The 27,591-nt window shown below is 36.3% G+C and overlaps 4 protein-coding genes and 1 long non-coding RNA gene across 12 annotated transcripts; 2 read left to right on the forward strand and 3 right to left on the reverse strand.

Moving 5' to 3' along the window:
• Positions 1–3,842: 3,842 nt before the first annotated feature.
• Positions 3,843–5,241, reverse strand: LOC111070843 (RING finger protein 11). Of its 4 annotated transcripts, none has more exons than XM_022361804.2 (3): positions 5,129–5,241; positions 4,635–4,742; positions 3,843–4,566 (listed from the first exon to the last, which is right to left on the reverse strand). In XM_022361804.2, exons 1-3 carry the CDS (start codon positions 5,135–5,137, stop codon positions 4,216–4,218), a joined length of 468 nt encoding a protein of 155 aa, XP_022217496.1. In that variant the 5' UTR covers positions 5,138–5,241; the 3' UTR covers positions 3,843–4,215. The 4 variants fall into 4 exon arrangements, with proteins under 4 accessions (XP_022217496.1, XP_022217499.1, XP_022217500.1 ...); XM_022361807.2 differs by having other exon boundaries at positions 4,635–5,064; positions 5,129–5,240; XM_022361808.2 differs by having other exon boundaries at positions 4,635–4,747; positions 5,129–5,239.
• Positions 5,242–7,421: 2,180 nt separating this feature from the next.
• On the forward strand, positions 7,422–9,169 carry LOC111070788 (zinc transporter ZIP9-B). Of its 2 annotated transcripts, XM_022361701.2 has the most exons (4): positions 7,714–7,753; positions 7,842–7,883; positions 7,943–8,124; positions 8,203–9,169. In XM_022361701.2, exons 3-4 carry the CDS (start codon positions 8,028–8,030, stop codon positions 8,748–8,750), a joined length of 645 nt encoding a protein of 214 aa, XP_022217393.1. In that variant the 5' UTR covers positions 7,714–7,753; positions 7,842–7,883; positions 7,943–8,027; the 3' UTR covers positions 8,751–9,169. The 2 variants fall into 2 exon arrangements, with proteins under 2 accessions (XP_022217392.1, XP_022217393.1); XM_022361700.2 differs by having other exon boundaries at positions 7,422–7,753; positions 7,842–8,124.
• Positions 9,170–9,578: 409 nt separating this feature from the next.
• On the reverse strand, positions 9,579–11,420 carry LOC111070786 (UV excision repair protein RAD23 homolog B). The gene is made up of 5 exons (XM_022361694.2): positions 11,240–11,420; positions 10,393–11,086; positions 10,231–10,325; positions 9,860–10,177; positions 9,579–9,798 (listed from the first exon to the last, which is right to left on the reverse strand). The coding sequence occupies exons 1-5, from the start codon at positions 11,303–11,305 to the stop codon at positions 9,688–9,690; spliced, it is 1,284 nt and encodes a 427-aa protein (XP_022217386.2). The 5' UTR covers positions 11,306–11,420; the 3' UTR covers positions 9,579–9,687.
• Positions 11,421–19,651: 8,231 nt separating this feature from the next.
• LOC111070787 (synaptotagmin-7) lies at positions 19,652–24,107 on the reverse strand. 4 transcript variants are annotated; one of them, XM_022361697.2, is made up of 9 exons: positions 24,032–24,107; positions 22,985–23,146; positions 22,621–22,758; positions 22,437–22,518; positions 21,981–22,283; positions 21,818–21,898; positions 21,382–21,550; positions 21,022–21,234; positions 19,652–20,919 (listed from the first exon to the last, which is right to left on the reverse strand). In XM_022361697.2, exons 2-9 carry the CDS (start codon positions 23,143–23,145, stop codon positions 20,819–20,821), a joined length of 1,248 nt encoding a protein of 415 aa, XP_022217389.1. In that variant the 5' UTR covers position 23,146; positions 24,032–24,107; the 3' UTR covers positions 19,652–20,818. The 4 variants fall into 4 exon arrangements, with proteins under 4 accessions (XP_022217389.1, XP_022217387.1, XP_022217388.1 ...); XM_022361695.2 differs by having other exon boundaries at positions 23,968–24,100; XM_022361696.2 differs by having other exon boundaries at positions 22,985–23,174; positions 24,032–24,079.
• Positions 23,934–26,636, forward strand: LOC111070789. Its single transcript, XR_002607406.2, has 4 exons — positions 23,934–23,981; positions 25,771–25,892; positions 25,946–26,056; positions 26,128–26,636. It is a non-coding gene; the product is annotated as an uncharacterized LOC111070789 (long non-coding RNA).
• Positions 26,637–27,591: the final 955 nt, after the last annotated feature.

Below are 27,591 nucleotides of genomic sequence, written 5' to 3' on the forward strand. Positions count from 1 at the left end.
CTCCTTTCACACTAAAACGGAAACTACGCACATATGCATGTATGTATAATTCATGCATATGTATGTCTAATCATACTCTAATTTCATACACAAGATACACATGTTCCGATCAAGTCCCGTATACTCAAGCCATTAATGCTATTACTATTATTATAACACAAATTAAATAAAAGAGTCAATGATAAAAGTTGTGTATTCTATTTTTAAAGCTCGTATACAATTTGAGTGTAAGTATTGTTACGTTTTTGCTATGCGTAATTCAGGATTTGGGAATGTAGACATAGAGTTCTCTTACAATCCTCGAAAACTTTATTTTAGAAAGAATTTGGTATCCGTTTAGAATAAACTTTGAGCTTAGACTGACTTATGCCTAGTTAAAAGGGCATGACAATCCGATTCTTGGCCTCTCTAAATCTGTCCATTTGCTACACTGCTCGGGACGAACAAGCTCCTCTTTTAGTCACTCGGTAATCCTGACGAGAGTGATCCCGGAGTGATCACCTCTCGACGGCTTTTTAGGTATCTATTCCGCTTAGGGAGGACTAAGAGTGGGTACTTTACCTAGACAGGTACTTAGTGTGTGTTTTCTCGAAAAGCCAAAACTCGTGAGTGTTCACCACTGGTCAGGAAGAGAGAAGGAGCTTAAGACCACGCGGCATCACAATAGACCTGTAACGGGCCCAAGTCTCTCCCTTCTCTCCAGCTACCGCCTTGCCGAGATTTCGTGTATCATCTTTTACCCATTGCTTTGAATATGGAGATCAGTTAACACTTAACTCATTACGGATAGTTTGAAAGAAATTTTCTTCACAGACGGAATCAGACGAATCTTCTGCCATCATACATCATATGTATGTACTCCAAACAATGATTCCGACAACTTCTATTTGCCCAATCATGCTGTCTAAAAATGGACAGCATTTTAATACTGACATCACAAAGATGTATAGGCAGATCACCCTCGATCCAGCGAAATAAAGCGTAATAAAGATGGTGAGCTCTGTGCTTATAAGCTTACAACTGTCACTTTCGGTGTAAATTGCGACCCATTCTTAGCCATTCGCGGTCAAGAAACATGCTCAAGATGTGCGGGAGATATACCCACAGGCAAGCGACATCAAATCCGATTCCATGTATGTTGACGATGTGCTTGCTGGCGTGCACACAAAACAGAACTCCAACACAGTTATTAATAGTGCGGGAACTTCGTGGACTTGTAATACGGTGCAAGGCCTTCAGGAAATTTCTACGGACTATTTACTGTGCACCGATTTCCTTCAAATGGAGGACTCTAGCTCAGCAAAGACATTAGGTATCCGGTGGCAGGCGAATTCTGATGAATTGTTCTTAGCTACGAGTGCTTTTATTCGACAGAATCCAACATCGTGAGTGCCTGGCTTAATAAGCCACCATGTAAATGGAAAACGTTTGTGGCTAACCGAGGAACTAAGATCACACAGACCGTCAGCCCGTAAGAACGGTCTCACGTAAGATCGGAGCACAACCCGGCTCTTGCCGGTCTTTCCGTCGCCGTTGCTGTTGGTGATCAAGACGATGACACGGTTCTAGTATGACTTTCCAGCCACCTTTACGGACACACCTGAAGTGGCTGGACAGGGCGGCCAAGCAAATTCTGCGGAAGCCAACACGACAGGAGATGGAACAAGACGCTCTCGGAGTACTGCTGCAGCCACGCGTCTGGAGGGTATTTCATAATAAAAAGCGGACGAGCTAGTGTACAAAAGTTGAATACGGTACACACGAAACTACTGAGTTCAAGAGGACGAAGTGTACAGGAAGTGATAAATGGCGCAACTTTTTGGCCATCAGACGATGGCATCGATGCTGTTCTGCTCCCTCTACTCCATTTCGGTGAGCCTTTGCAGCTGCAGCACATACAGGCCGAACTATAGTATAGTGGCCCGACGAGGTTATGGACAGACTGAAGTTGGTGCTTTCTTCAGTGGCGTATCGAAGCTGAAGATGGATAGCAGAAGCGAAGGCGCGAACAAGCCCATGAAAATATTGAGCACCATGGCTCCACTCCGTTACTCCGATCATCGAATGTCCATGGACAGGTTGTTCCCCGCCAGATGGATAAACTTGAGGCTCGTGATGCTCAGCAGCCATTGGGGTATCACCGATATAAAGTTCTCCTTCAGGTATACCTCCTCGCAATTTGCAAAATGAGCAGCTTGCGCAATTTGGAACAGTTGTCTGCGGTTCACTGAATTGAATTTCCATTAATTCATCAGCCAGACCAGCTGGCGTCAGGTCTTCTTCTCATCAAATGGCACTGCAAATGCGCAGCCAGTGACTAGCTGTGGGGAAAAAATGTTTTACATTATTGATGGTACATCCTGCAAAAGTAGCCTCTGGACAACGTATACAGATAAGTCTTCGATTTTACGACAACGTCTCGGAAAATTATTGTAAAAAAGAAAGATCGAAGATGTGAGGTGAGAAAACGCACGTGCTGTCGGTGGGTTTCCTGCTTTAGCATGTGCAGACTAATTAGCGAACAGAGCACCGTCTGCACCGAAAGTAATTAGAGCCAGAACAGTCAGATAGTGTTGGAAAGCCGTTGGATGAGTGAATCAGCCACAGGTCTGGCAGAGCAGCAACTCTCCTCCCATAAGTAAATCTCCACCGAAAATTAAAGCTCAACCTCATTTAGATCTCTACTTCCGTTAAAAAAAGAAAAGAAAAACTTGAACTTGAAAAATGGGTATCTAAACTTAACCAAACAAAATATTAATCGACGAAAATTTATATGGATGTTTATCAATGTCGAAAATGTCGAAGCACAGTCCAATCTCAGCTGCCTAGCTTGACCTGCCACATATTTTTCGTTTCTTTCGTTTCGACACAAATGTAACCAAAAAGCTTCCCCAAAAGATTTCGCTTGTAAAATTTCTCTAAATTTTGATTGTGGAATTTCCAAAAAGATATAAAAATTATGCTGCGTCTACCAGGGATGCCACTGCTGCCGGGTGCACAGTTCATGATGCGAGTACAGTTCAGTAGGCGGCTTGCGATTCTATGACGATCCTCCTTGTAGTACGGGAAGCGTCGCCATCCCCGGCAGCAGACGCTGATGCACTATCATTTGTTACTAAATTTTTCTCAATAAATTAAATAATTTTTTCTGAATTGTTGATCACACTATATTTAATACTCGTATATCTTTTAAAGATTTCTTACACTTTCAAGTTGTAAGAATAAGAGTGTTTTAAAACTTTTTAAATAAAACTTGTACCGATGTATAAATATTTAGCTTGGGAGATATTTTACTTTAAGTGTTCATACTTGAAACATCGCTTAGAGTATGGAATGACAGTCAGACAACAGTAGGAATGTGTATGTATTTTCAGCTAGCATTTTATAAATATGAGTGTGATTATTATAGTTACGTTTAACGTTTTAAAAGATTTCGTTTCCTTAACCGAGATTCTACCAACTTTACCTTAATTTAGATCCAGTTCCCTTACCATCGTTAAGCTTGCGAAGTGTCTTCTCTACCAAATAAATGGTCATAGCAAAAAGATATGTATATCCTTTTTTTATTTTACATTTTCTCCAGAAGATGAACTGACCCGCAACCAGCTATTTGCGAATTATTACAATTGCTATGATTTTTGGTCATTTACACGCCATGTATTTACATATCTACCAAGACGACCCATTCTCCCTGAAAATGAACGCGCTAAGTTAGTCATTTCAATTACATTTTTACAAGACACACTTTAGTTTTCTTGAACGCGCGACATGTAGAAGCAATTAAGAGTATATATTTATATTTTGGGTGCCAAACACCCATCCATCCTAAATAACTGAACGAATTGTACAGATCCGTTGTATGTATATTTTATAATAGTCTTACACTAGCTTTGCTTACTATAGTTTATTCTATGTGTTTAATAGTATTGTTTGAATATTAACAATGTTAAATATACATATATGTATAGTACTTATAATTTTATAAATTTTGATCTCACAATTTTTACACATGTAACTTATTATTGTATATACTTATATCAACTGAATCCATAGTAAAATGATAATATATACCCACAAGCGGTAACAATACAGATAAAGAAACTTTTTTAATCAATGATTACTATGACGAGTTTAACAATAAAAATGTTCATGGTATTTGCCTGTTTTAAAGTGCCTACTGTATTGACTAACAGACAGTGGCATATTGCAGTTGAGCTATGTTGTTTCATAGCTTGTTAACAAAGCAGCATCGACCGGCTCTAAGCAACTGGGACATGTGAGACTTCTCATTAACCAGTCGTCTATGCAATTGACGTGATAAATATGCATGCATGGAAGATAGCGAACAGCTTCATCAACACAAAATTCGGCCATACAAATAACACATTCTCGTGATTTTTTCGAGCTCCCATCATATGTTCCTATTGGCAAATGTTGCATTAAACCAATCCGTTTTGCTAGTTTTACTTGGTCCTCCTCGGAATGTTGTGAATGGCCCGCCGCTATTGGAGCATGGCCGATGGAAGTGGAGGTCGTCGGATAAAAGATTTGTTGGTACTGCTCATTCTAATAAAATAAAAAAAATTCAGCCATTTACATGGACATACATATACAAATATTTTTTGTCTACTTACCTGAAACATTGGCACTGCGCTGTTTTGCCCGTGTAGACTTTCACTGCCTCGCAAAAGTGAAATGTCATCAGAACTGTTCATTTTCAAGCAATTATTACCCATTCTATTCTATCCTTTGATTTGATATCGTAAAGGAAATTTATTTAAAGATATGTCAAGTTTTATGTCAATACAAAAATTGTGTGTATGTAAATTTAGTATTTGGATTCATTTATGTAGGTATTTTCGAAATGATTATACACACATCCATTTGTATTTGTATGCCCTTTTCCTAAAATAATTGCAATTCGCTTTAGTCTTTATTCTTCTTTGTAGATACATATGTATGTATGTACACATATGTGTTCACAAATGTGTATATACGTCCGGATTTATGCGCATAAACGCACACACATGTACGAAAAGATGTGAACATAAACTTCTGGTAAGACTTTAGGGACGTATATTACATATTTAAGTACAAATGAACAATAAAAAATTTAAATCCAATTTACCTTATGCATTAATGTGAAATTCCCAATTCGATTTTTCCCAATTGCGGACAAACGGTATTGGAATTAAAAAATCCAATTGGAGCTCACTTTAAAACGCAAAAATGGGCACAATAAATCCGTGACGATAACGATAAATAGTACCATCCGGCCAAAAAATAAATACCATTAAATACCATTTCAGTATCGAGAAATACCATTACCATAAATTTAAAACATAAATTCCAAAATTTTGATATCCAGTTTAATATTACTAGATAGTTGGCCCTCTCATCCCTAAAAAAATAATTTTATCCAATTCCTCAATGAATTTTGTTTAGGATTGGCTAGTTTTCAGAACTATTTTTAATGGGATTGTTTACATAATAGGGTTCAAACAAAAACGGCCAAAGCATAAAACGTAAATGTTGGCTAAATGTGACGTCAGTGTTGCTGGTCAACCAAGTTTCTTCTATGCGTATGTACTTTTGTATACCTTATTTCTTTTAATTGATGTTAAATGTTTTGTTCCAAGCTCCATTGAAACATTATTTATGATTTTATTCTAGATTGACATGTTTTTTTCCTATAAATGCACATGTTTGTGTTTTATATATACATTTATCCTGGTTCTGATACCTATTATTGGAACCCGTGAGCTGCAAAATTTCGTTAATATCTTTAAAACAGAGACTGAGTAGTTTCTGCATTAATTGGAGCCTGAAATTACAAACAATATCTAAAGTCCATAATATCCATTTTCCCAAGGTATGCAGATTGTTGCTCATTTCTTGCCAAAGTTGCACAACAATGCTGCTAATTCATTTTCCCATGTTGCTGAAAATTTTCCCATACAAATCAAATGCATTTTACGGGAACGCAACAATGAATCTACGTTGAAAATAATAAGCACCAACCAATGAAAATGTTTAAAATTTAGGTACAGTTTCAGTAATTATTGGTAAAAGATTATTTCATTTCAAGCCAATTAATTGAGGAGAAAATCCGTCCGAAAATGTCCCGTGCGTCAAAAATTTGTAGCCTGGGAATGTCACAGCAAAAGCTGAAGAGATTCGGAGAATTTCCTCCCTCCAGGGACTATTATTAATATTATTTTGAGCTACCTACTACTTGCTTAAGTTTAACATGTATTTGATATACAATTGTTTGGTTAAAAAATGAGCGTTCCTGTCTTTAAAAAACGTTATGTTAGTGATCAGAGAAAGTTAGGTATTGAAGTGGGATCTTGTTAAATTTGAGAATCGTACATTTATATTTATCTTGGGAGTCCGCCAATTTCATTTGGCCATATAAATCCACTCCAAACCCTCCTCCAATAATAGATATTTTTGCTTTTTGTACCCAAAAAATACGCGTTTTCAACTTTCAGCCAATCAAATCTTTCGAAATTTTCTGCAAACATTTGGGGTGGTTTTTTGGGCAAAGTCCAAAAAAATGTTCGCGCGACCATGAAACAAGAAAATAGTGCCGAATATTTTTCTTCACAAGTCCGTTGAGTACAAAAAAATATCCATTGATAATTTTTTAAATCATATCATTAATATTAACGATGAAGAGATTCATTGTTGAGTTTGGTAGTCATTTTCAAAAGTATATTAACATATGGAAAAATAAATATTTCACTTGATTTGTTTTGTCGAGTGTGACTGGAACCTCAGAAACCTTAGAAACCGAGAAAAAAAAATAGCTCTATTTAATCAGGTTAGTAACCAGTAAATATCAACAAAAAAATAATTAATAATTATTTGAGCCCGATACTATCACGAAAATATATTTTTGATTTGATCTAGTGTTTCCTTTATTTCAATAACATTAAAAACTTAAAAAGAACTTCAAATACATACTTTTGTTGTTTTTTCCCTATAAAATGTTGAAAAAATACCATATGAAAATTACAAAAATTTTACTTGAAAAACAGAAAAAAAAATACTGAAAAAAAAACGTACACCATATAAACAAAAAAAAAAAAGTTTAGCATTTTTTTTGGCCCTGTGCGGTATTTTTTGTGCGCATACGTAAGTATGACCGTATATTTGAGAGATAATTCCCACATTTCTAGTATTTATTTATTTTGCGTTCTGGTGTGACCGTATATATGTAAATGTAGCAAAATTTATATAATATTCTGGCAGCGCTTTATTCAGGGCAGCAATCGAGTACGACAGCGCTGTGTCGAGTATATGTAATTGTAGCCAGCGTGTAGTTACCATGTAAAAAATTAAATTTTCCACCTGAAAACCATTTCCTTTTTTGATTAAACCCTATTTATGAATAATTCAAATGAAAATGAGTACTTTTAACTAGCAAATCTGATAGGAAATTGATTAGTTAATCGAAGAAAAATATATTTTCTGCGCTGAGAGTCTTGGCTTGCTAGTAATATTAAACCGAATATCAAAATCGAGGAATTTCAATGCAACTCAGCTTGTCGTGTCCACATATTGTATATTGTATATATGGATGTGTTGGCATGGCGGACACATAATTTTGCAAGTTTTGCTTTAGGAATACAACCATTCATATGTTGGCATGGCGGAAGAGACTGTAATTCTTATTTTATTGGTGATAGTGATGCTAGTTGGATCTTATCTGGCTGGAAGCATACCAATGCTGATGAAATTAAGCGAGGTAGGCATTGTACATCAGTCTTTATTTACATATGCAGAGGCATGTACAATGTAGATTTATTAAACAATATTCTATTCTCTAAATTTAGGAGAAGTTGAAGTGTGTCACTGTTCTTGGCGCTGGTTTATTGGTGGGTACTGCTTTAGCTGTAATTATACCAGAAGGTATTCGTTCATTGTATATGGATAGTGAACGAACGACAGATTTGACGCCAGGTCCCAAGCCTGACTACTCACAAACTATAGGACTTTCCCTCGTACTTGGTTTTGTATTCATGATGCTGGTTGATGTATCCCAACGAAGGAGCAATATTGGAAATGACGAGAAAAATACTGCCACCCTCACTCTTGGATTAGTGGTACATGCTGCAGGTACTTACTTACTTTTAATACTTATTTTTCGAACTTACATTACTTACTTACATATTTCTTACATACTTGGATGCGTAGCTGATGGAATTGCGTTGGGTGCTGCTGCAACGACGAGTCATCAAGACGTTGAAATAATAGTCTTTCTAGCTATTATGCTACACAAGGCACCTGCAGCATTTGGCTTGGTTAGCTTTTTGCTGCACGAGAAAGTCGAGCGACAACAAATTCGCAGACATTTGGCCCTTTTTTCCTTATCAGCCCCACTTCTGACGATTTTAACGTATTTCGGGATTGGTCAGGAGCAGAAGGAGACCTTGAATTCAGTGAATGCTACTGGGATAGCTATGCTGTTTTCCGCCGGAACTTTTTTGTATGTTGCCACTGTGCACGTTCTCCCAGAGCTCACACAAGGTGGCCATCACCATCATAAAGGTACCACTTCCGCTCAGTATGAGTATCGGGTATTAGAGGAATCTCGAGATGTCGGCACTATTGAAAATAACGGTATTGGTGCCGCGAGTAGCACTCAGGGTCATAGTATACAGGCTTTACGATATAGTGAGCTAGTAATTATGATATGCGGTGCGCTGCTACCGCTTGTCATAACATTTGGACATAAGCATTAGAATAAGCACACGCACACAGAAACATTCCTGTCTTTCGCGCGTTAGTATATTTGTAGCATCTATGGGCTTACATGCAATTCATACTATTTCGTGTTTAAAATTTAATAAAAATCTGTGTTTGTTTGGGATAATTGAGTCCCTACAGTACTGTTTCGTATCACCAATGTTTATTAAATTATTAATCTTTAGTGCATATATGTACATACAATTTAAAAGTTACATTTCGAAACATTTTAATTCGGTTTTCAAGAGCAATGATTAAAATTGATAGAATCAGAAAAAAGAAAGAGCATTGGCATTTGGTTAAATCGAATTATACATGTTTTATATCAATTTAGATTTTTATTGTGAGTTTTTTAAAAGATGCGAAAACTACTTGGAAATCACAAAATCTATAAATAAAAAAAAGTCTGAACGTGCGGGTACCCAGTACTTTTACTAATACTGTATACCTTTATTTTTACTAATACGTTTTGACTAAATGTCGGACATGAGCACTCATACTTAACTTGTAGGGCACACAGGAACAGAGACGGCGAGTGTCTTTCGTGCTGCGAAAGTTATTTTCTTTATCCTGGCTATAATTATATATAACCTTTGTAAATTGAAATACACTTGATTGTGTGTCCGGTTGCTCTGTGGTCTAGGCGTCAATAAAGACGAATCAAAAACAAAATTCTACAAAAATGTATGGATCGGAAGAGATATTTTTATGTCTGTTACATACCTTAACGAGATTTTCCCCTAGTACCTACTATTTGAGTAGCGAGTACACAAATATAAAAACAGGATAAAACTGAAAGGATCTAAACATGAAGGACTTTGGCATTTTTACGCGGCTTAGCACATCTCGTGATTTTTATTAACCTCTAAATTTATTAGTAACGATTTCGGTTTATAGGTAGGTTTTATATATAACTTTTTACATTTGGCCGACTCAGTCATCGAAGCTGGATGAAAGTAAGAAATTTGCTGCTAGTTCTTCATCTTTTTCGCAGGCAAAATAAGCTTGCAGTACAAGTGCTTCTGGGAATCCGAGTGCTTTCAGCTATGGATATATTAAATTTAAATTGTAATAAATATATATGTATTATGAAAATGTTGTATACCCGTTCTATAGCATCTTGATCTTGGGCATTTAGACGAATGGTTGCAATACCGGCAGACTGTTCCGTGACTTCCCGTTCGGAGACATCTGCATCATTGCCGCCAGCAGATGACCGTTGGTTGGCCCCTGCTCCTTCTTCTGTTGCTGATGAGGGCAAGCTTTCTGTACGCGTTGGAAAAGACTGTATGCGAGGAGGCGTAGACCGTTGAGTGTTATCGCCAGATGCGGATTCACCCTCAATTGGTTGGTTTAGCATATTAAGAAACGCATCCTGGTTCTCCGAAATTAGTTGTAAAAGAGCTGGGTTCGTTTGACCAATCTAAGTTCGAAGAGTAACTAAAACATTCATATTCTTTTTATTCATGAACTTACCTGCTGCAAAACAGCATGTAAAAGGTGAGGATTTTGATATATTAGCGAGCGCATCTGAAGAAATTGTGGCTGGCTACGCAAAAACTCAAACGGATCTACAATAAAGAAGTAAATAAATTACAAAGTTTTACTCAGCTAGCTTATATTTCAAAATTAAGTTACCAGTGGATTGGGCTGGAAGATCGACAGCTGCTTCTGATACAGGTTGGGATCCAGGAGCTCTTAGGCTTGGGTTATTTGTCTCGTCGCCGGCATTAAATAGGCTTTCTTCCTCGGCGGGTATGCCATTAATGAGGTACTCCACAGCCCGCTCAGGGTTGTTAAAGCTGGCGCCCATTGCACGTTCCACTTGGTCGCGTGGGTAGCCCATCTCTACCATCGATAAAACAGTTTGATTGTATTCTTCTCCCATTAGTAAATTTGACTCGGCGCGCGTTTGCAATGAAGCATTAGCCAGCTCTCCAACTAAATCGCTACTAGAATAGGGTCTTTGAATTTCTGTTCCTGTTGTCGAGACGGACACAGAAGGCACAGCCTCTACAGCCCCAGATATGGGAGTAGATCCACTTGTGCTTATAGGTTTTTCGATACTTTTTTCTTTACTTGCATTAAGGCCCAAAACTTTTCCCTCACTTTCGGTTGTCCGTTTTTGCTGAGAATCAGAAGTTGAAGATGCAACCGTCGAAGCAGCTGTATCGCGTGTTAACATTACTACTATAAACTTTTTTTCATCAATTTTGTACGAGGCAATTGTACGGTCATCCATAAGTATGACTCCTGCATAGATAAGTTTTTGCTTCTCCGCAACGTACTCTACTCCGCGCTCGTCAAATATTTTCTTTTTGAGTTCCAAAACCTATAAAGATGTTTTTGGAAATTAAATTAAACTTTATTCATAAATGCACATGCATATGCACATACTATGTATGTACATACATGTGTAGGCTTACACTACATGTACATATTTACGTTTCGCGAGCATATACTGAGGAAATACCACTCAACTCACCGTTTTTTCCGGGTCAAACTCAATTGTAAAGGTTTGCTGCTGCAGATTTTTTACGGTGATAATCATTTTTTATCTTTAATAAAAACTCGTTAGATATAAAAGTGCAGTTAAATGTACATTTGCATATGTAGCTGTATTATTCTCCTTTTTTTTTTTTGGTGGTTTGGTCGCGCAAATGTGATTTGTCATCATTTAGGATTAGGGTTGTGTAAATGTAAATCGATAGTATCGATATTTTATTTTGGTAAGTGTAAGGGTATTCCTGAAAGCGATTTTAGTTTGGACAAGTAACTGATTAGAAATTAATATCCATAAACACCAAAAACTCTAAAAAATTAATAGTTTTAATCCATTACCCGCCTTTCTGAAACCACTTAATATATGATTGACTATTGACTTATATAAATAGATATAGCGCGTGATTCTAAATTAATAAATCAAAATTAGATTAGTATTAAAATTCTAAAAAGACATAGATAAGCCCAAGGCAAGCCCCTTGCTCAATCGCTTCGCACGTCGGACAGCCCCCTAAGTCTTCTAAATCATTTTATAAAACTTTATTAAAATATCCATATCCATGAAAAACATAATCTCGTATTATTATCATTTAATCGTAATATTAGGGACAATAACATCAGCATTTTGAATTTGATGCCATATTGCTGCCTTTATTCAGATACTCGCAATTGTATTTGATAAATTTCACTTAGCTGCAAAACTCAAGAACTGCAAGAATACCGATCGATTGTCAATGGGCGCGTTCACCAGGACAACTCGATGAGCCATCAGTGATGGATTTCTTCAAGTATGAACTAAATCGCAACGAAAAAGAAATAAACAAAACCAAATTAATAAAAAATCATGAATTCGGCTCAAATTCCGAATTACGAACAAATATTCAAATTTTACGTGACTGTTTTTTGTTTCGAGTCGCGAAACTTCTAAGCCAATATCGATAGGTTCTGAGCCGATTGTATTCGCAATGTCGCTATAGTAAAGTATGGATCATACGCGTTCACCAGAACTCAAAACATGATGGACGACATTAATCACTGATCGCTGATCAAGTTGTCCTGGTGAATGCGCCCAATGTCAATGTCTACGTTTTTGATTTTTATCATGAATGTTTTGTACACCATTATCAATATTTCTTCTTTAATTGTATTGTATTGTATTCATATCACCGCATGGGCCATAGGCCATAAATCATGTTTGTGGTAATTATATCGATCAGTAGTTGATCAGTAGACGGATCTGAAATTTGAGGATCTATCTATTCAATCAGGGAGTATTTTGTCGACTAACCAAATTAAAATGTGTGCATGAGGTAATCCTCGTTTTTGCCATTCAATAATACATGAATAATGAATCTCATTAAAGACTTCAATTTTTGTTTAATGAATAATTTCAATAATTCATTGTGCTGATTAAGTAATTCGTCCAGTTTTATACGCCTGGATATTGCCGAATTGAGGTTATGGTAACCGCAACGTGCATCTACGCGATTTTGGTCCTCACCACCCATGATGTATATTTGTCTATTGACGTCTTCGTTTGGCATTGGAAGCAACGAGCCTACTCTGTGGTACACTTGTCCTATTCTGTTGCTCCGAACGATGTCATTTAAAAGTGTGAATTGAATTTGCGAATGGACTTCAGAAAGATATTTAAATCTGGATCCGTGCCGATACGCAAGCTGATGAATGGTTCCAGGGGTGTCTTGGGTTGAGGTAGTTGCAATTTTCCTGATTGCCAACACATACCATTTGACACATGTCTATATTTGTACACCAATCAACACTTTCTGATGTGCGGAATATTCAATATCTAGCTCGTTTGCGAATGCGAGACGAAGGAACGAAGCGGATGTAAATGCTCTATGCACTTATTGGCGTTGTCGGTCAATTTCTCTGATATTGTCAATTATGTAGCGGCGCCCACGTCTCCGTTCCAATTGTCTTTATTCATTTCATACCTCTTGTAATTTAGATTCATGCAAGTGCGATACCTGACTTTTTGGACTGTTTCCAACTGTTATGCTCTATTATGTTGCATTAATGTTGCATGATTAATTCGACGGTGAAATTGGGACCCCCTTGATTGAATTTTTCAAGTTAGCTCAATTAGAAATGAATAAAATTCCCAAACAAACGTAACAAACACAAAGAAAGATATTATATCGAGATTATGTCACAAAACACACTGACAACTAAATCAGAGCACTACTCGATCCAATAAAACTAAAATCGAGATAAAAATTAATGGATGGTAATAAAAAGATCACAAATTTTACGACCTGCCAAAAATTTACGGCAAAAATTTCATGAAAATAGGTTGAGCCCTTTGGGAGGAGTTCATCCACAAACACCGTGACAAAATATTTTTATATGTATAGATAAGGGTCTTTTTTTTGCACGTTATTGGCTAGCCTGTCCAGTGTCTTATTGGGTGCTCACAGAGAGCGCAGCGAGATACGCTGCCATTTGTATAAGTACATTAAAAAAACAAATTAGGATATTCCCGAAAGAGTTCAAATAGTTATATTTTTATCAACCATGTTCAAACATTGATTGCAAAGTTATAAATTCCATATGTAGTTGAGTCTTATAGCCTATTCCAACAGGCCACCAAAACATTACGGACCATCCCCGAAATGGATGGTCCGTAATGTCACTAACCATACAGTATAATATACATTTGCAATTCTCAGCTTGCTTTCGCTTCCCGACATGAGTCATACATGCCGAACGGCCCAGCTCCCGACCCGAATGGCATGGCTCCCGACCCGAGTGTCTCAGCCTCACAGAGCCGAAGCGCTGGGAGCCGGGACAGAACACTCAGCTTGCGCCCCTTTCGTTGTATGAACTGGCACATCTATATACTGTATGGTTATAGCCTTTTCACACTGGGGACCATCCACCATCCATTTCTGGGATGGTCCGTAAGGTTTTGCCGTTCCGAAAACTTCCCAGTTATTCCACCATCCATCTGGGATGTTCCTAATTCTCACGTTTCAGTGCGGTATTTTTTCGATAATTGTCAAATGCAACAATAAATATTTGACATTCACAACAAAAAATCGGAATTCACTACGAAAATGTAAACAATGACAGACAGGAAAATGGTAAAAAAAACAACAAAAAAACATCTGATATGTCAAAATTGTCTCAGATACACAACTCTGTTTGTGGACTATCCTCTGGAATTCTCTCATTTATGAATGCTCTGCAAAACTCAAGCAGGATATTGCACACGCTATAGGCTGACAGCCTTCCGACTATTCTTTACTCAAAACAAAGAGCCCAAAGTATACGGCTGTACATAACTTAGCTTTAAAAACGCCTCGTTGTTTTTGGGTACATCTTTCTCCCAAAATGTCCCAAACTGCTTCTCAACACACATATAATTTATATTTTTATTTAAAACATTGATTGGATTTAGTATAAGCAGTCACAAATGACCACAACCTTCCGGGCTTCAGTGTTTTCAAAACAGATATCCATTCTATTATCTCCTCCTCGTCAAAGTTATCCTCATCATCATCGTCCATGTCCAAAAACATGATTAGCTTGTGCAACAATATGTTTTGCTGCTGAATCACATTCACGACCATTGAAATGTTATTTATATTCATTTTAATTAAAGTAAACAAATTTTCACCGCACGCAATTGTGAGCAACAGCTGTTTCTCATGGATGGTGGATGGTGTCAATGTGAATCGGTGTTTCATATCTTTCAAAAATTCCCACCGTTCCCCCAGGATGGACTCTGTGTGCAGAGAGTATTAGTGGTAATGTTTTGCCGTTCCGAAAATTTCCCAGTTATTCCACTATCCATCTGGGATGTTCCTAATTCGCACGTTTCTGTGCGGTATTTTTTCGATAATTGTCAAATGCAACCATAAATATTTTACATTCACAACAAAAAATCGGAATTCGCTACGAAAATGTAAACAATGACACACAGGAAAATGGTAAAAACAACAAAAAAACATCTGATATGTCAGAATTGTCTCAATATACAATGCTATGGCTATACAAAACTTTCCTTAAAAAACGCCTCTTTGGAATCGCAAACCGCTTTTTAAAAAAACAGAATATATAATTGTATTTAAAACATTGATTGAATTTAGTAGAAGCAGTTACATGGTCACTTGTGTTCACTTCAATGTTTTCAAATCAAATCCATTCCAATAAATTCTCCTAGTCAATGTTGAGCACATTATTATCATCATCCATGTCCAGCAACATGATTAGATTGTGCAAGAGTATATTTTGGTGCTGAATTAAATTCACAACCATTGCAATATTATTAATATTCATTTCAAGTTATAAAAGAAACAAATTTTCCGCTGCACCAAATTGTGTGCATCAGCTATTTTTCATAGATGGTGGATGGTAGATGAGGCCAGCGGGAATCGGAGTTTCACATCTGTCAGAAATTTCCACCGTTCCTCATAGATGTGCTGTGTGGGAAAAGGCTATTATAGTCTATTCCCACAGGCGACCATCCACCATCCATTTTGGAAATGGCCCGTAAGGTTTTGCCGTTCCGAAAATTTCCGAGTTATTCCACCATCCATCTGGGATGTTCCAGAATCGCACGATTCTATGTGATATTTATTCAACACATTTCAAATGCAACGAAAAAGTGAAATTTACTGCGAAAATGTAAGCAATGACAGACAGGAAAATAGAACAAAAAGCAATGATATGTCAGAATTGTCTCAGGCTCAAAAACTCGGAAGTTAAATAGTTAGTGGACTATTTCACTTCTGGGAATTCTTTTATAAAAGCTCTGCAAAACTCATGTAGCATATTGCACTCGCTGTTGGCTGGGAGCCTTCCGACTGTTCTGTACTCAGAAAAAGAGCCCAAAGTATACAACGCGATACAAAACTTTCCTTAAAAAACGCCTTTTTGTTTTCGGGTAACTTTTTCTGCCCAAAATCTCCCGAACCGCTTCTAAACAAACATAGCTGTTAGCCAAGTTGAATTCAACTTAATTCATTAGGATTAACATTAAAGTCTAGCAAAGTGACTGTACAATAGCACATACATATACATATTTATATTTAAAACATAGATTGGATTTAGTAGCAGTCACAAATGACCACTCTTCAGTGTTTTCGAAACAGATATCTGTTCTAATATCTCCTCCTCGTCAATGTTGGCACAAACATGGATATCCATATAAACATGGGATTTCTTCCGAGGTCCCTGCAAACTCCTTAATACTGTCCTGCCAAATATAAATCAAAATATTCCTCATTTTAGCAGACCACTTCAAAGTGCTGCTTGTTGTTTTTCTAATGGCTGTAAAATAATAATGCATAGGAAGAAGCAAATGCATACATCATATTACATATAACATTTTCTTTTTCTTCAAGTTTTAATGATTCTAAAAGAAAAATCGGAAACAGCTGATGGACTGTGTGTTGTTGTTTTTCCCATTTTTCTGTCTGTCATTGTTTAATCCTAGTACTCAGATCCAAAAAAACACCTCGCGAACAGAATCAGGCTTGATATTCGTATGAAACCGATAAGAAATTCTTTGCGGCAAAAATATAATAGACAAATAGAATCTAATTAATGCAGCATTATATGTATATTATATATATATTATTTTTATTAATTTTCATAAATATAAGACAAATATTGTTTTCAAAACAGTTTGTCTTCACGGTGGTCGGCACGGGAGGCGTCGCCATCTGCTGCTGCTGATAGTCAGACACATTACACAATAAAATATTGGGGAGCCCAGGATATGCCTGGGGAAGAGCGACCGCAGCCGAAGAAGTGCATTTTATTAACTTTAAACAACTGGATGGTGGATGGTCACCAGTGTGAAAAGGCTATTAGACAACAGAAACAGGGATGATATTCGTATGAAAACGAAAATGGTGTTATGGCATTAGACTTAGCTAACTGTGATGCGAAGAGAGAGATGGCATGAGAGACAATATTAGAGTTCGTAGGCGTCTCTAGACACGTCTACTGTCGAAAGTCTGAGGCTTTACTTGAGACAAAATTATGTTTTCTAGCTTACACAGCCGCCAAGCCAGCAAACTTGTCTCTGAAAAGTAAAACAATTTATAGAAAAAAAGGGGCAAAGAACTACTTATTAATACTAGAAAAGGAGACGATGTCAAAAGGATATGACTGGGGAATAGCGACAGCAACCGAAAAAGTACCTTTCATTACTTTATCAATTTTCAATAAACTGTCTGTCCAGGGTCAACTACAGATTTTTTGTAAGTTACTGAGACTGCTCAGTACCGCACATAAATCATAGTTTTTGCATTTGAAAGCCTAATATTTCCCAAACGGTAAGCTGAAATCTCAGTCTTTGGGTATAATTTATAGCTGCATCAATTAGCTTTTCAGAATGGCAAAGCTCACACAACCCACATAATCATTCTTCTGATCATTGCGCCTTATTAACACATCATAATTTTGCTTTGATACTGAAATGAATGATAAACAAGGAAGTGTTTTGGCAACAAAAAAATGTATACCATTGATGTCATTGATACTGTCATCCGTGTTATGGTATTAGAAGTAGTAGCAATGACATAACGCCAAAAATGTCTCTTTCTCTAACACATCCCCCATCTCCGCCTTCCTCTTCTTCCCCCTGACTCAGAAGAAGCACATAAAATAAAATATCGGGCGGCGACGGGAAAACCCGTATCTCTCTATTATTTTCTGTACCTCTTCTTCTTCTATCACTAACTTACGGACACACCCCCCTTATCTTTTAATTCCTGTTCCTCTTCTTCTTTCTCAAACTCTCACACGCACCCCCTTAATTTTCTTATTCTTTCTCTTCCCATACCGCACCAACCAAACTCTATCTCTATACGCAACAAAGGACGAAAATCTGTGGCAAGCAAAATTTCGAAGATACGAGAAAACGGCCAATGCAGGATCGTAGAGAATGATCATATCTACCAGATTGCTGAATCTCTGATTCAGATCATAATCGGATCGGATCATAATTATAGCCAGAATAAAGAAATTAATTTTCAGTTGCTTCCCCCACCTCCTCTAGCACGAGACCACGCTACTCATTCTCTTTCTCGCTCCCACACTCTGCCTCGTTCAGGGCGCGAGCGGCCGCTAGCGGAGGAGATGTAGAAAATACATTTTAGATGGAGATGACATTTTTAGAATTGTACATAGAGCATAACCTCACATATTTGTATACTGACTTGATTTTAGAAAGGATGCAGCCAAGTCGTACACGACTGCATTGCCCGTTTGTATGATGGTGGAGTTGTGGTCCTGTAAGCGAATTTAATGATGATTCACACGATTTTAACCAGAAATATGGTAATGCGATATTGTCTTTACTGCGCACTCAATGTGTATCCATTCTGCTGGGCTGTGATCACTCACAAGCACTCACAGCAGAAGACCCGCTTGGCTGATGAAATTCGCAAGACTGCGGAACATGTTGCGGCACACTTCGCACTCGTATATGAGGCTGAGCAGCTGGCGCACCTGCAGATATTAAATACCAATATCACAGATATTTAATAAATACACAAGGAACTCGATGCAAATGCGTTTAACATGGTTTTCAGTCGGTCTTTTGTCGATCAATTCTGAAATCGCGGATTTCAGAGTTCACCACTGGCATCACTGCTGACCCTTCGTTCCTTGGCTAACAAAATATTTTTTTAGGCTTTTTTTATCGCGGAATTTGGTAACGTCACGCCAGTAACGTTCGTCAGATGCCTCCACCGGCTTGTATAAAAAAACAGGGAAGGTTTTTACATTAAGTAACTTTGAAACTAGCACTACATATTTCATTTACATGCACACAAAATTTGTTTACAGATAGACATACCCAATTCGCAGAGTGTTGCCATTTTGTACCCTAGCCTCGCAAACCTCTTCTGTTATACGTAACGCAATTTTGGGTAATATTTTGGCTTATATCTTTAAAACCGCACGCTCGATTATTGCCATATTTTTTGGTGAATATGGGGCTTTCCAATTCATATTCAACAAGGATAATATTTTTTCCAAAGAATTTTCATTTGATTTCTTTTCTGCCATTTATATTTGCTTGTTATGAACTTTTAAAATTTATATTTAATATGTACCTCGTATGTATGCATGTACATACATTCTGTATGTATGTATGGAGCTGGATAACTTCTCTAATATAATTTTTTTTTTGTATTTTCACTTATTTAATTAATTAATTTTCTTCTCATAAAAGAGCCATAAGTCTGTGTTATATAAACTCAGCTTGCCATCCTGACATATATAATGTACATATGTGACGTCAGCGAAACTACTCTTACAGTATGTACTAAGCACATTTGTATGTACATACATATATTGCGATTTCCCACAATTCAACATTAAAACCCGTTATCATTAAATATCAAAAATTTAAGTTTAAAATGCTTTATTTGCAGCTATGTAATATTCATAAATTAGTTTAATAATATTATAACAGGTATATAACAAATATGTAATTTCAAGGTGGGTTGTATTTTCGATTTTTCGTTTTTCAAACTCAGTTTCAATGCATCAATTATAAATCTCTTTATTGTTAATTCTTAATTTAAATGTCATTTTATTTTTGCACTTTTTCGCAGTAGACGCTTGTTCCGGCAATGGTTGGCTAATTTTTTATAGTTACTATTAAAAATTTTCAATTTGTATTCTGTTAATGCATTCATTTTTCTAATCAAATAATGTCTATAACCTATAGCCCTATCATACTTTATACTTTGTGATAAAACTATATTTAAAATTAATATGACCTTTATCGTACTTTTATATTCTTTTATTGTAAAAGAAACAACAATTCGCTTTATGTAACTTGTAACAATGTCGTTTTACGAGTTTATTAGATTATTTTAATCTAATATATTTAACAATTCAATTGTATTATATACATTTTAATATATTTCTTTTAGTTTTTGTGGGTTGTCTATTTGATTACATTATATTAAACACGCTTCGCCGATAAAATAAATCTGATACAATTATTATTATTATTGCTACCAATAATTTATTTAGCTAATCAAGCTAAGACAAATTACTACTATGCCCATTTGTTCAACGAAAAATTCAGTTCGAATGGATTTTAGCCGCGTTCTTTTTCATGAAATTGAAAATGAATAGAAATTTAAAGACAATTCAACGAACCTTGATATCCAAAAACCATAATCAGAACCCAGATGGGTATATGTATGTAAGTACATGCACGCACAAATACAAATACTCGTATATTTGTACATATATCTACCTAGGCAAGTAATCATAAAACTAAGTATTGCTCAGAGAGGTTTTTGAGGCTTTGAAACCTCAGAGCAATAAGTGAAGTTAGATTTATTTTCTGTAGTATCCGTATTCGTTCGCTCGGTATTAAATTTTAAATATCCAACCAATGTGCAATGCGTTTATACTTATGTTTTGTGCAGACTGTATTAAATACTGCTAATTGTGTGTGTTTGCATGGTATGATAATGGTATGTATAAATCCATGTACATATGTATGTGCATGCATACACTGTTGTTATCATATTCTCAAATTGAAAGTTAAATCTTAAATTTACTCAGGTTTTAAGCGATGCCATTGTACTACAGTTTGTCTGGGCTTTGAAATCATGTCCTGCCAATGTTTAGTTTCCGACGCACCAGAACCATTTTTTCCTATGAATATATATACATAATATTGTTCATATATCAATAATAGTCGGAAAACAATAATGTATTAATATTATACACTGAACTATAATAATTAGTTGTTCTTACCGGCTAATAGAATTCGTCCTATTAACTCATTCCGCCCAATGTTATCAAAATCCATCACCATAACATCCAAAGAGCATTCTCTTATTTTTTCCCATGGAACGTTGAAGCTGAATGATTCATTAAACACTGGATTTAATGTACATGTAAATATAGGCGTTTTTCTTTTCTCTACTCGCTTGTCACCAAACTGAAGCCACACCTTCACATAGGGGTCTAAAGTTAATTCAAAATAAAATGGTTAAAGATCACGTCAAAGGAGGGATGTAATTATAAAACAAAGTTGATATCTATCAAAAAATGTTTGACAGAAATGTTTTTATTTTATATTATATTTAAAATGTGCGCGAGACGAATTCTTACCAGATTTTCCGTTTATATCCTTCGCTTTTAGGTTCCTCGCTTTAATTAATGTTAACGTCAAAATCGAGTTCGAGGGGTGATAGCAAAGCGAAGACAGAAGTTCTCCACATTTATCCTTTGCTGGTGGTTTTAATGCCTTCCAAAATGACTGCTTACCGGCAAAATCAACCTAAGAATATCACGTATGTTGGTCTAACGAATTTAATAGTACTTTGAAATCTAAATCTTAGAAACAGGCTGCGGCTATGACCGTTCTTACGCAATACACCCAAACATTTACATATATATATCATACTGAGTTTTGCGAAAAAATGTAGTTACAAATATGAAAACGGTATGGGTGGGTATGGCTTAATAAAAAAAAACAAAGCAAAATATATACTATTGTAGTCCGATATGGTGCGACTTTAAATTGAGATAAATTCAAAACGTTTACCTGGCATAAAGGAAGAAATACTTCTCCTATAGAGTCATCACGGGAGAACCGGTCGTAATCAAAAACATGTAAGTGTAGTACCTGTATAAATTGAATGTAGATATATTATTTTAGTATTAATTTAAAGATCAGGTAATGAAAGATAATATAAAAGTATTCTCACGCGTGACTGAAGTTTTTGTATCGGAAATCCCTCAAAATAAAATGTTTCGTTCCATCGCGGATTTAAAGTTCGTCGTTTTATTTTAGTTTCTAATCTGTGTTTCTTGTCTGGTAGCAAGGTTACACGAACATATGGGTCCGAAGTCCCACTTAAATCTTTAGCTGGTAGTTCTTTTCCTTGAAGAACTTTTAAAATTAATGTTGTATTTTGAAAATCATATTCCAAAGAGAAATGTATTTGCCCGACATTTTCACTGGAGTCCGTGCTGTCCAGGTACATGTCTGTCATGGAAATACTTTTATTCTAAGATGGAGAGAAGTGTATATATTTAATAACTGAGACTGATGTGCGGTTTTTGACCTTTGTTCTGTTTTTTCTGTTTGACAATTAGTGTATAATTATTAAGAAATAATAGCTTATTCAATTTTACAAAGAGACAGTTTGACTTATGCTTACCGCAGAATCTTTTGAGGTACCATCATTTGTATTCCCCCCTGTAGAAGCATTTTGTGCTTTGGCTTGTGCAGGTGACGAGCCACTAAAAAATATGAATTTTAAATAAATTTAGAATACCTGCGGTAATAATCATATTCGGTCTTTGAAATCGATAAAAGCATTGAATATACAAACAGCTACATACCCAATTAGGGGAGTTCTAAGGCTTAAGAATCCATTCAATTTCCGATTGATGTTATTTTGAAGGGGAGTTGTAATCGTTTGCGCCACCGGCACTTGTGGTTTACTAGGCGGATTTCCGGAATCGATGTCCTGAGCAGCTCTGTACATTTAATATCAAATATAGTATTGGGATTGAATGGTTCATTTCTTTTAAACACTAAACAAATTTGCTATCAGAAATGTTTACTTTTGCAAACTATAGTAAGAAAATAATACTATTAACGAAGGCTAGTTGTGAATATTGTATATATATTCTTTAGTAAGTCTTTGTGGAATCCCTGCAGAAATATAATAAAAAATAAAATAAATGGCGTGATACTACTCACCTTAGACTGTAGCTACTAGACTCTTCGTCTTCATTGGGCTCAATAAACTGCAACTGCGATCTTTTGTGTCTCCACCACAAATACCCACCCGCCAGAAACAAAGCTATTGCAATGATTAGTCCCAATATAGCAAGGCATGCTATTAATATTATGCTTGCCATACTGCAATAAGAAAATAGTCACAAACGGTCTGATGTCCTTATTAATCATGAAAACATATATTTCCACTTGTGATACACATATAAACATACTACATATGTATGTACATACACATATTCAATGGCAGAATGAGTTATCCGAAATATGATTATGCAAGCTTAAACAATGCTTGAACAACTCCAGATGATTTACACTTAGCATATCCATATATTGATCTATGTATACATTAAGTGTGTACATTTCATATGTATCTATATATTGGGGATTAATAAAATTCATTACTGAAAACTGCCGACTTTTGTGTTTACTAAAACATGCGAATGTTGGAAATATATAACTTTAATGCAGACATATATATATACATTTTCGAAATTAATGGTATACATAGGACATGGGTCGGATGAGGGAATGGATGGAAACTGTTCAATTCAAATTTTTAAATATTGAAGCATTACTTAAAACTTGTGGTTTGATATTATTTTTTTTAGGAACTTGACTGGAATTAAGTCATTTTTTTTTTTGTTAAATAGATTGTTAATATTTTTGACAGTTTTTTTTTACGTTAAGCACTTTGGTTATTTTTCGTTTTTATGTATATGTATAGGGTGTTTTCACTTTAGGGTTGACAACACTATAAAGGCTCAGAAGAGAAGAACGTCTATGAAAATCAAGAGAGCCACAAAGATATGTAAAACATAATATTCCATATACATATATACGTTCCATATGCATACATACATATAGTACGTATTTACTCGCATGTATGTATTTATGGACGTGTGTTTCCGCTAGAGTATTAAACCGTTCAACGAATTAAAACTTTCCTTTCAAGTATATGGTATGTGAAGCAAAAACAAAGTTAATAACAATTGAATAGGTATAGTTTACATATTTTTAATTCAGAACAACGTTATTTCTAATACAATATGTTAGTAAATGTTGATAGCCAGCTACTTATGTCAATGGAAACAAATTGAATACATATTTTTTATTATAAGAGTTAGAGTCCGGTAATATACGCAAAAGCTCGTATACGAACTTAGTGCGCATGGTCGTTTTAAGAACTAAATTCAGATGGCCCTACCTACCGTATAAAGATTCCTGGAAACTGTGGTGTGTGTTCCACACACATGTGAATATGCGTTATCTTTTTTTCGAATCATATAAGAGTTTCAGGTATATGCAAGTTAAAAAAAGCTTTTTTAGCAAAGCGTCGATAAAATGCTTTTTGGTGTGGAACGGAACACACTTCTCAGAAGTTACCTTGCAAATGTTCATACATAGTATTATATTAATTAAATAAGAAAGGCAACATCAAATCAGCTAAAAGCTGATATAACTCGATTCGCACCGATTCCACTAGCGGGCAAATTATCTAATAACTTATGTTGGATTCCGTTCGGATCTTCAGGTTTAAATTATCCCGCCATTCCCGAAACCCAAAAAGGATGGAAATCTCAAATCCCAAATCTCCAATCTCTACGTAAGGGCTCTGCTGTGCGCTAGCAGAGTGTAGAAATAGGAAAGATTGACCACCAAAATGACTTTTCTTTATTGGTGGGATCCATTAGGCGAAGGGTTGACAAGTAATGGTTGGAGCACATGATGACTAGTGCCAAGCTAAGAAGAAACGAGCGGTAATGTTGTAAGCGGCGGCAGACCAAACGCTAATGCAAGATCAATATTGAAGAAGAATCCGAATACTAGAAAAGCAGCCGATGGAATTTTGCTAGACCCTAGTAAAATATAGGATTGTTCCACCGAAAGGGCGACATATTAAAAATTGCTGAAGGCAATCGCGACGGAAAATAGAAATTTTGTATATTTAGCTGGGGCCTAAAAAAATACCATCCAATACCATCGGCTGCTTTTCTGGTATTAACCTGCTTTTTTTTTTTAAAGCCTAGTTTTCAGATCCAAAAACTGTTTGCTAGCAAACAAATGTCATATGTATATTCTTCTAGCGGCCAGTGGTGTGACCAGAGGTGTGCACTGCATTCCGAACGGTTACACTGCTCAGACATCCGCTTTTCCCCAGGCATATCATGGGCTTCCCAATATTTTATTGGCAAAGTAATGTGTCTGACAATCAGCAGCACGGACGCCTTCCGTACCGATCACCGTGAAGACGAAATGTTTTGAAAACAATATTTGTTTTATAGTTATGAAAACTAATAAAAATAATAAATTATACCATATATATAATTGTCATTTATATAATGCTGCATTAATTAGATTCTATTTGTCTTCATTATTAAAATATTTCATTTGGTTTTTTGTTCTCATATCAGCAATTACATTCGGATTCTTTTCTAGTATATGCTGACCTTATTTTTGACTGTTCCGACTGTTCTAAGTTTAGAAGAAGAGCCGAAGGTATACAATGCTATGCCGACAAAACTTTCCTTAAAAAACACCTCATTGTTTTCGCGCACATCTTTCTCCTAAAATGTCCCGAACCGCTTCTAAAAAAACATAGCTTTATATTTTTGTTTAAAACATTGATTGGATTTAGTAGAAGCAGACACTTTCTCTACTAATTTCGCTCAGCTATTTTCCAATATATGGGATTTTTACCTTTTTTTTAAATTACATTAAATAGAGTTTTTTTTTATGCTTTTACGTAGACAGATGCACACGAAGTGTCCTAGAGACTATGATGCAATTATATAAGGTGGTCTCGTATTCCCAAAGGAAATCACGGACTGGGAAACAATTTTCCCCGAAACATTCAATTGTGCATTGAGAGGTATCATTATGAATATATTAATAAACATTATTTATAATAATATTCTCTTGCAGGGAAAAAATATGTTAATACTTTAAAGACATGTAAAATTTAAAAAATAGTCTGGCCATATGACAGAAAGGAGAACGGAGAAGAAGCAGCTGATTTGGATATGGATATGTAAAGTGAGTTGAAACAAAGTGTGCCTCTTCTCTTCCTGTGGTTGCACTTATATTACCATAATTCTTATTTTTAGACGCTGACATGGAACTGGTTCTACGGACCCGGATGAAAAAGGAGCCTTACAATCGTGCCCGCACTTACTGTTGATTCTCTTCCTTGCTGCAGAAACAGTTTTATTGCGTTGGTAGTGCCATTCTACTGCTCCGCCTTCACTTTCATCATCTGCATGAAGGCGTGATGCATCTTGGCCCAACGCTGAATGCAGTTGAGGTAAAAGAAGCAATAGCAGCAAGGCTCTCTCTCTAGCTTAATAACCCCTCATCCACAATTTTGAAGATTCGAGAAAATGGAGTATCGTAGATAATGGCCATATCTATCAGATTGACGAATCTTGTACAGATCGGAACATTATTATAGCCAGAATTAATAATTTTCAGTGGCTTACCCTGCCCCTCTCAGAACAGCAGTCGCTACTTATTCTCTTCCTCGCTCGCACACACTCTGCCCTGTGCAGTGGCGCAGGCGGAGGAAATGTAGAATTTACATGTAGACAGATGTAGCAAAATAATTAAAAATATAAAATACTAGCGGACCCGTCGAACGTTGTCTCGCCCCATTTTAACGCCTTCAGATAAACTCCAGATTGATAATAAAAAAAATAGTTCAAATTTCAATATTATATATTTGAATGGAATGGAAACAATATTTTTAGATTTTTTTTCCGGGCAAAAACAAACAAAAACCACAGACTTCCAAAGATTGGCCTTGCGATTTATTAATTGTCATCGCAAAAGGCAATTGAACGGGAACTGAATCCTTTTGAATTGGAATGGAAGATTAGTTGGAATAATCGGAATTCGTGGGATAAGGACTAACTATCCCTTGAATTGTCCCTTGATAATTGTCGCTTGAACCAAATCGTTCATCAGTTTCTTGACGGACAACCGCGTACCGTTGCACAATTTCGGATGATTTAGATTCCGCAAAATGATTTTGATCGATCCCACCTTCAGCAGTAAATTATGCGGCAGTTCCTGGCGCAACAATCCAGTTTAAAAATTCCATGGGATGATTTGTAGCTTCATCCTCGTCGGTCACGCTGTCAACGGATTTGTATGAATGCAGCTCTCCAGCGATTTGATCTTGAATAATGGAATTCAGGTTACCGACGTCCTTATTTTTCGCTGCTTGTATTGCCCGTTCACTAATCCAATCAAGATTATTATAATTTTGTGCAATGCCATAACCGTGAGAACTTTTATCGGCAGATTCTAAGCAGAATGTGCAGTTCGACCGCCTTCCAACCATGTGGCAGCAATTCTCTAGGTTGCAATTTGAGATCTTGACCGAGTTGTTGCCAGAATCAACGAAATGACGTCTGTCCCACCGGGAGCATCGAGAGATGCAACGGGAGCATCCCGTTCCCTCCTCAACAACCTTCATAAGCGAATCGTACACATCCTTCTGATCCGCATTAAACAGCAGGACATCTGTTCGGCCTCCTTCGGCCAGCTCATCTCAATCATAGCATCGTGCA

The sequence above is a fragment of the Drosophila obscura genome, unplaced genomic scaffold (assembly GCF_018151105.1).
Source record: "Drosophila obscura isolate BZ-5 IFL unplaced genomic scaffold, ASM1815110v1 contig_187, whole genome shotgun sequence".
NCBI classification, from domain to species: Eukaryota; Metazoa; Arthropoda; class Insecta; order Diptera; family Drosophilidae; genus Drosophila; species Drosophila obscura.

Excerpts from the sequence above, each read along its gene's own strand:
- LOC111070843 (XM_022361804.2), bottom strand. Across the intron at positions 4,567-4,634 it reads GCGCAGTGCCAATGTTTCAG|AATGAGCAGTACCAACAAAT; the intron begins GTAAGTAGACAA and ends TTATTTTATTAG.
- LOC111070788 (XM_022361700.2), top strand. The coding sequence starts at position 7,655 with ATGGCGGAAGAGACTGTAATTCTTATTTTATTGGTGATAGTGATGCTA. Across the intron at positions 7,754-7,841 it reads TGCTGATGAAATTAAGCGAG|GAGAAGTTGAAGTGTGTCAC; the intron begins GTAGGCATTGTA and ends CTCTAAATTTAG. Across the intron at positions 8,125-8,202 it reads ATTAGTGGTACATGCTGCAG|CTGATGGAATTGCGTTGGGT; the intron begins GTACTTACTTAC and ends TTGGATGCGTAG.
- LOC111070786 (XM_022361694.2), bottom strand. The coding sequence starts at position 11,305 with ATGATTATCACCGTAAAAAATCTGCAGCAGCAAACCTTTACAATTGAG. Across the intron at positions 11,087-11,239 it reads AGTTTGACCCGGAAAAAACG|GTTTTGGAACTCAAAAAGAA; the intron begins GTGAGTTGAGTG and ends ACATCTTTATAG. Across the intron at positions 9,799-9,859 it reads ATCAAGATGCTATAGAACGG|CTGAAAGCACTCGGATTCCC; the intron begins GTATACAACATT and ends ATATATCCATAG.
- LOC111070787 (XM_022361697.2), bottom strand. The coding sequence starts at position 23,145 with ATGGCAAGCATAATATTAATAGCATGCCTTGCTATATTGGGACTAATC. Across the intron at positions 21,551-21,817 it reads TATTTCTTCCTTTATGCCAG|GTTGATTTTGCCGGTAAGCA; the intron begins GTAAACGTTTTG and ends TGATATTCTTAG. Across the intron at positions 21,235-21,381 it reads GGATATAAACGGAAAATCTG|ACCCCTATGTGAAGGTGTGG; the intron begins GTAAGAATTCGT and ends AATTAACTTTAG.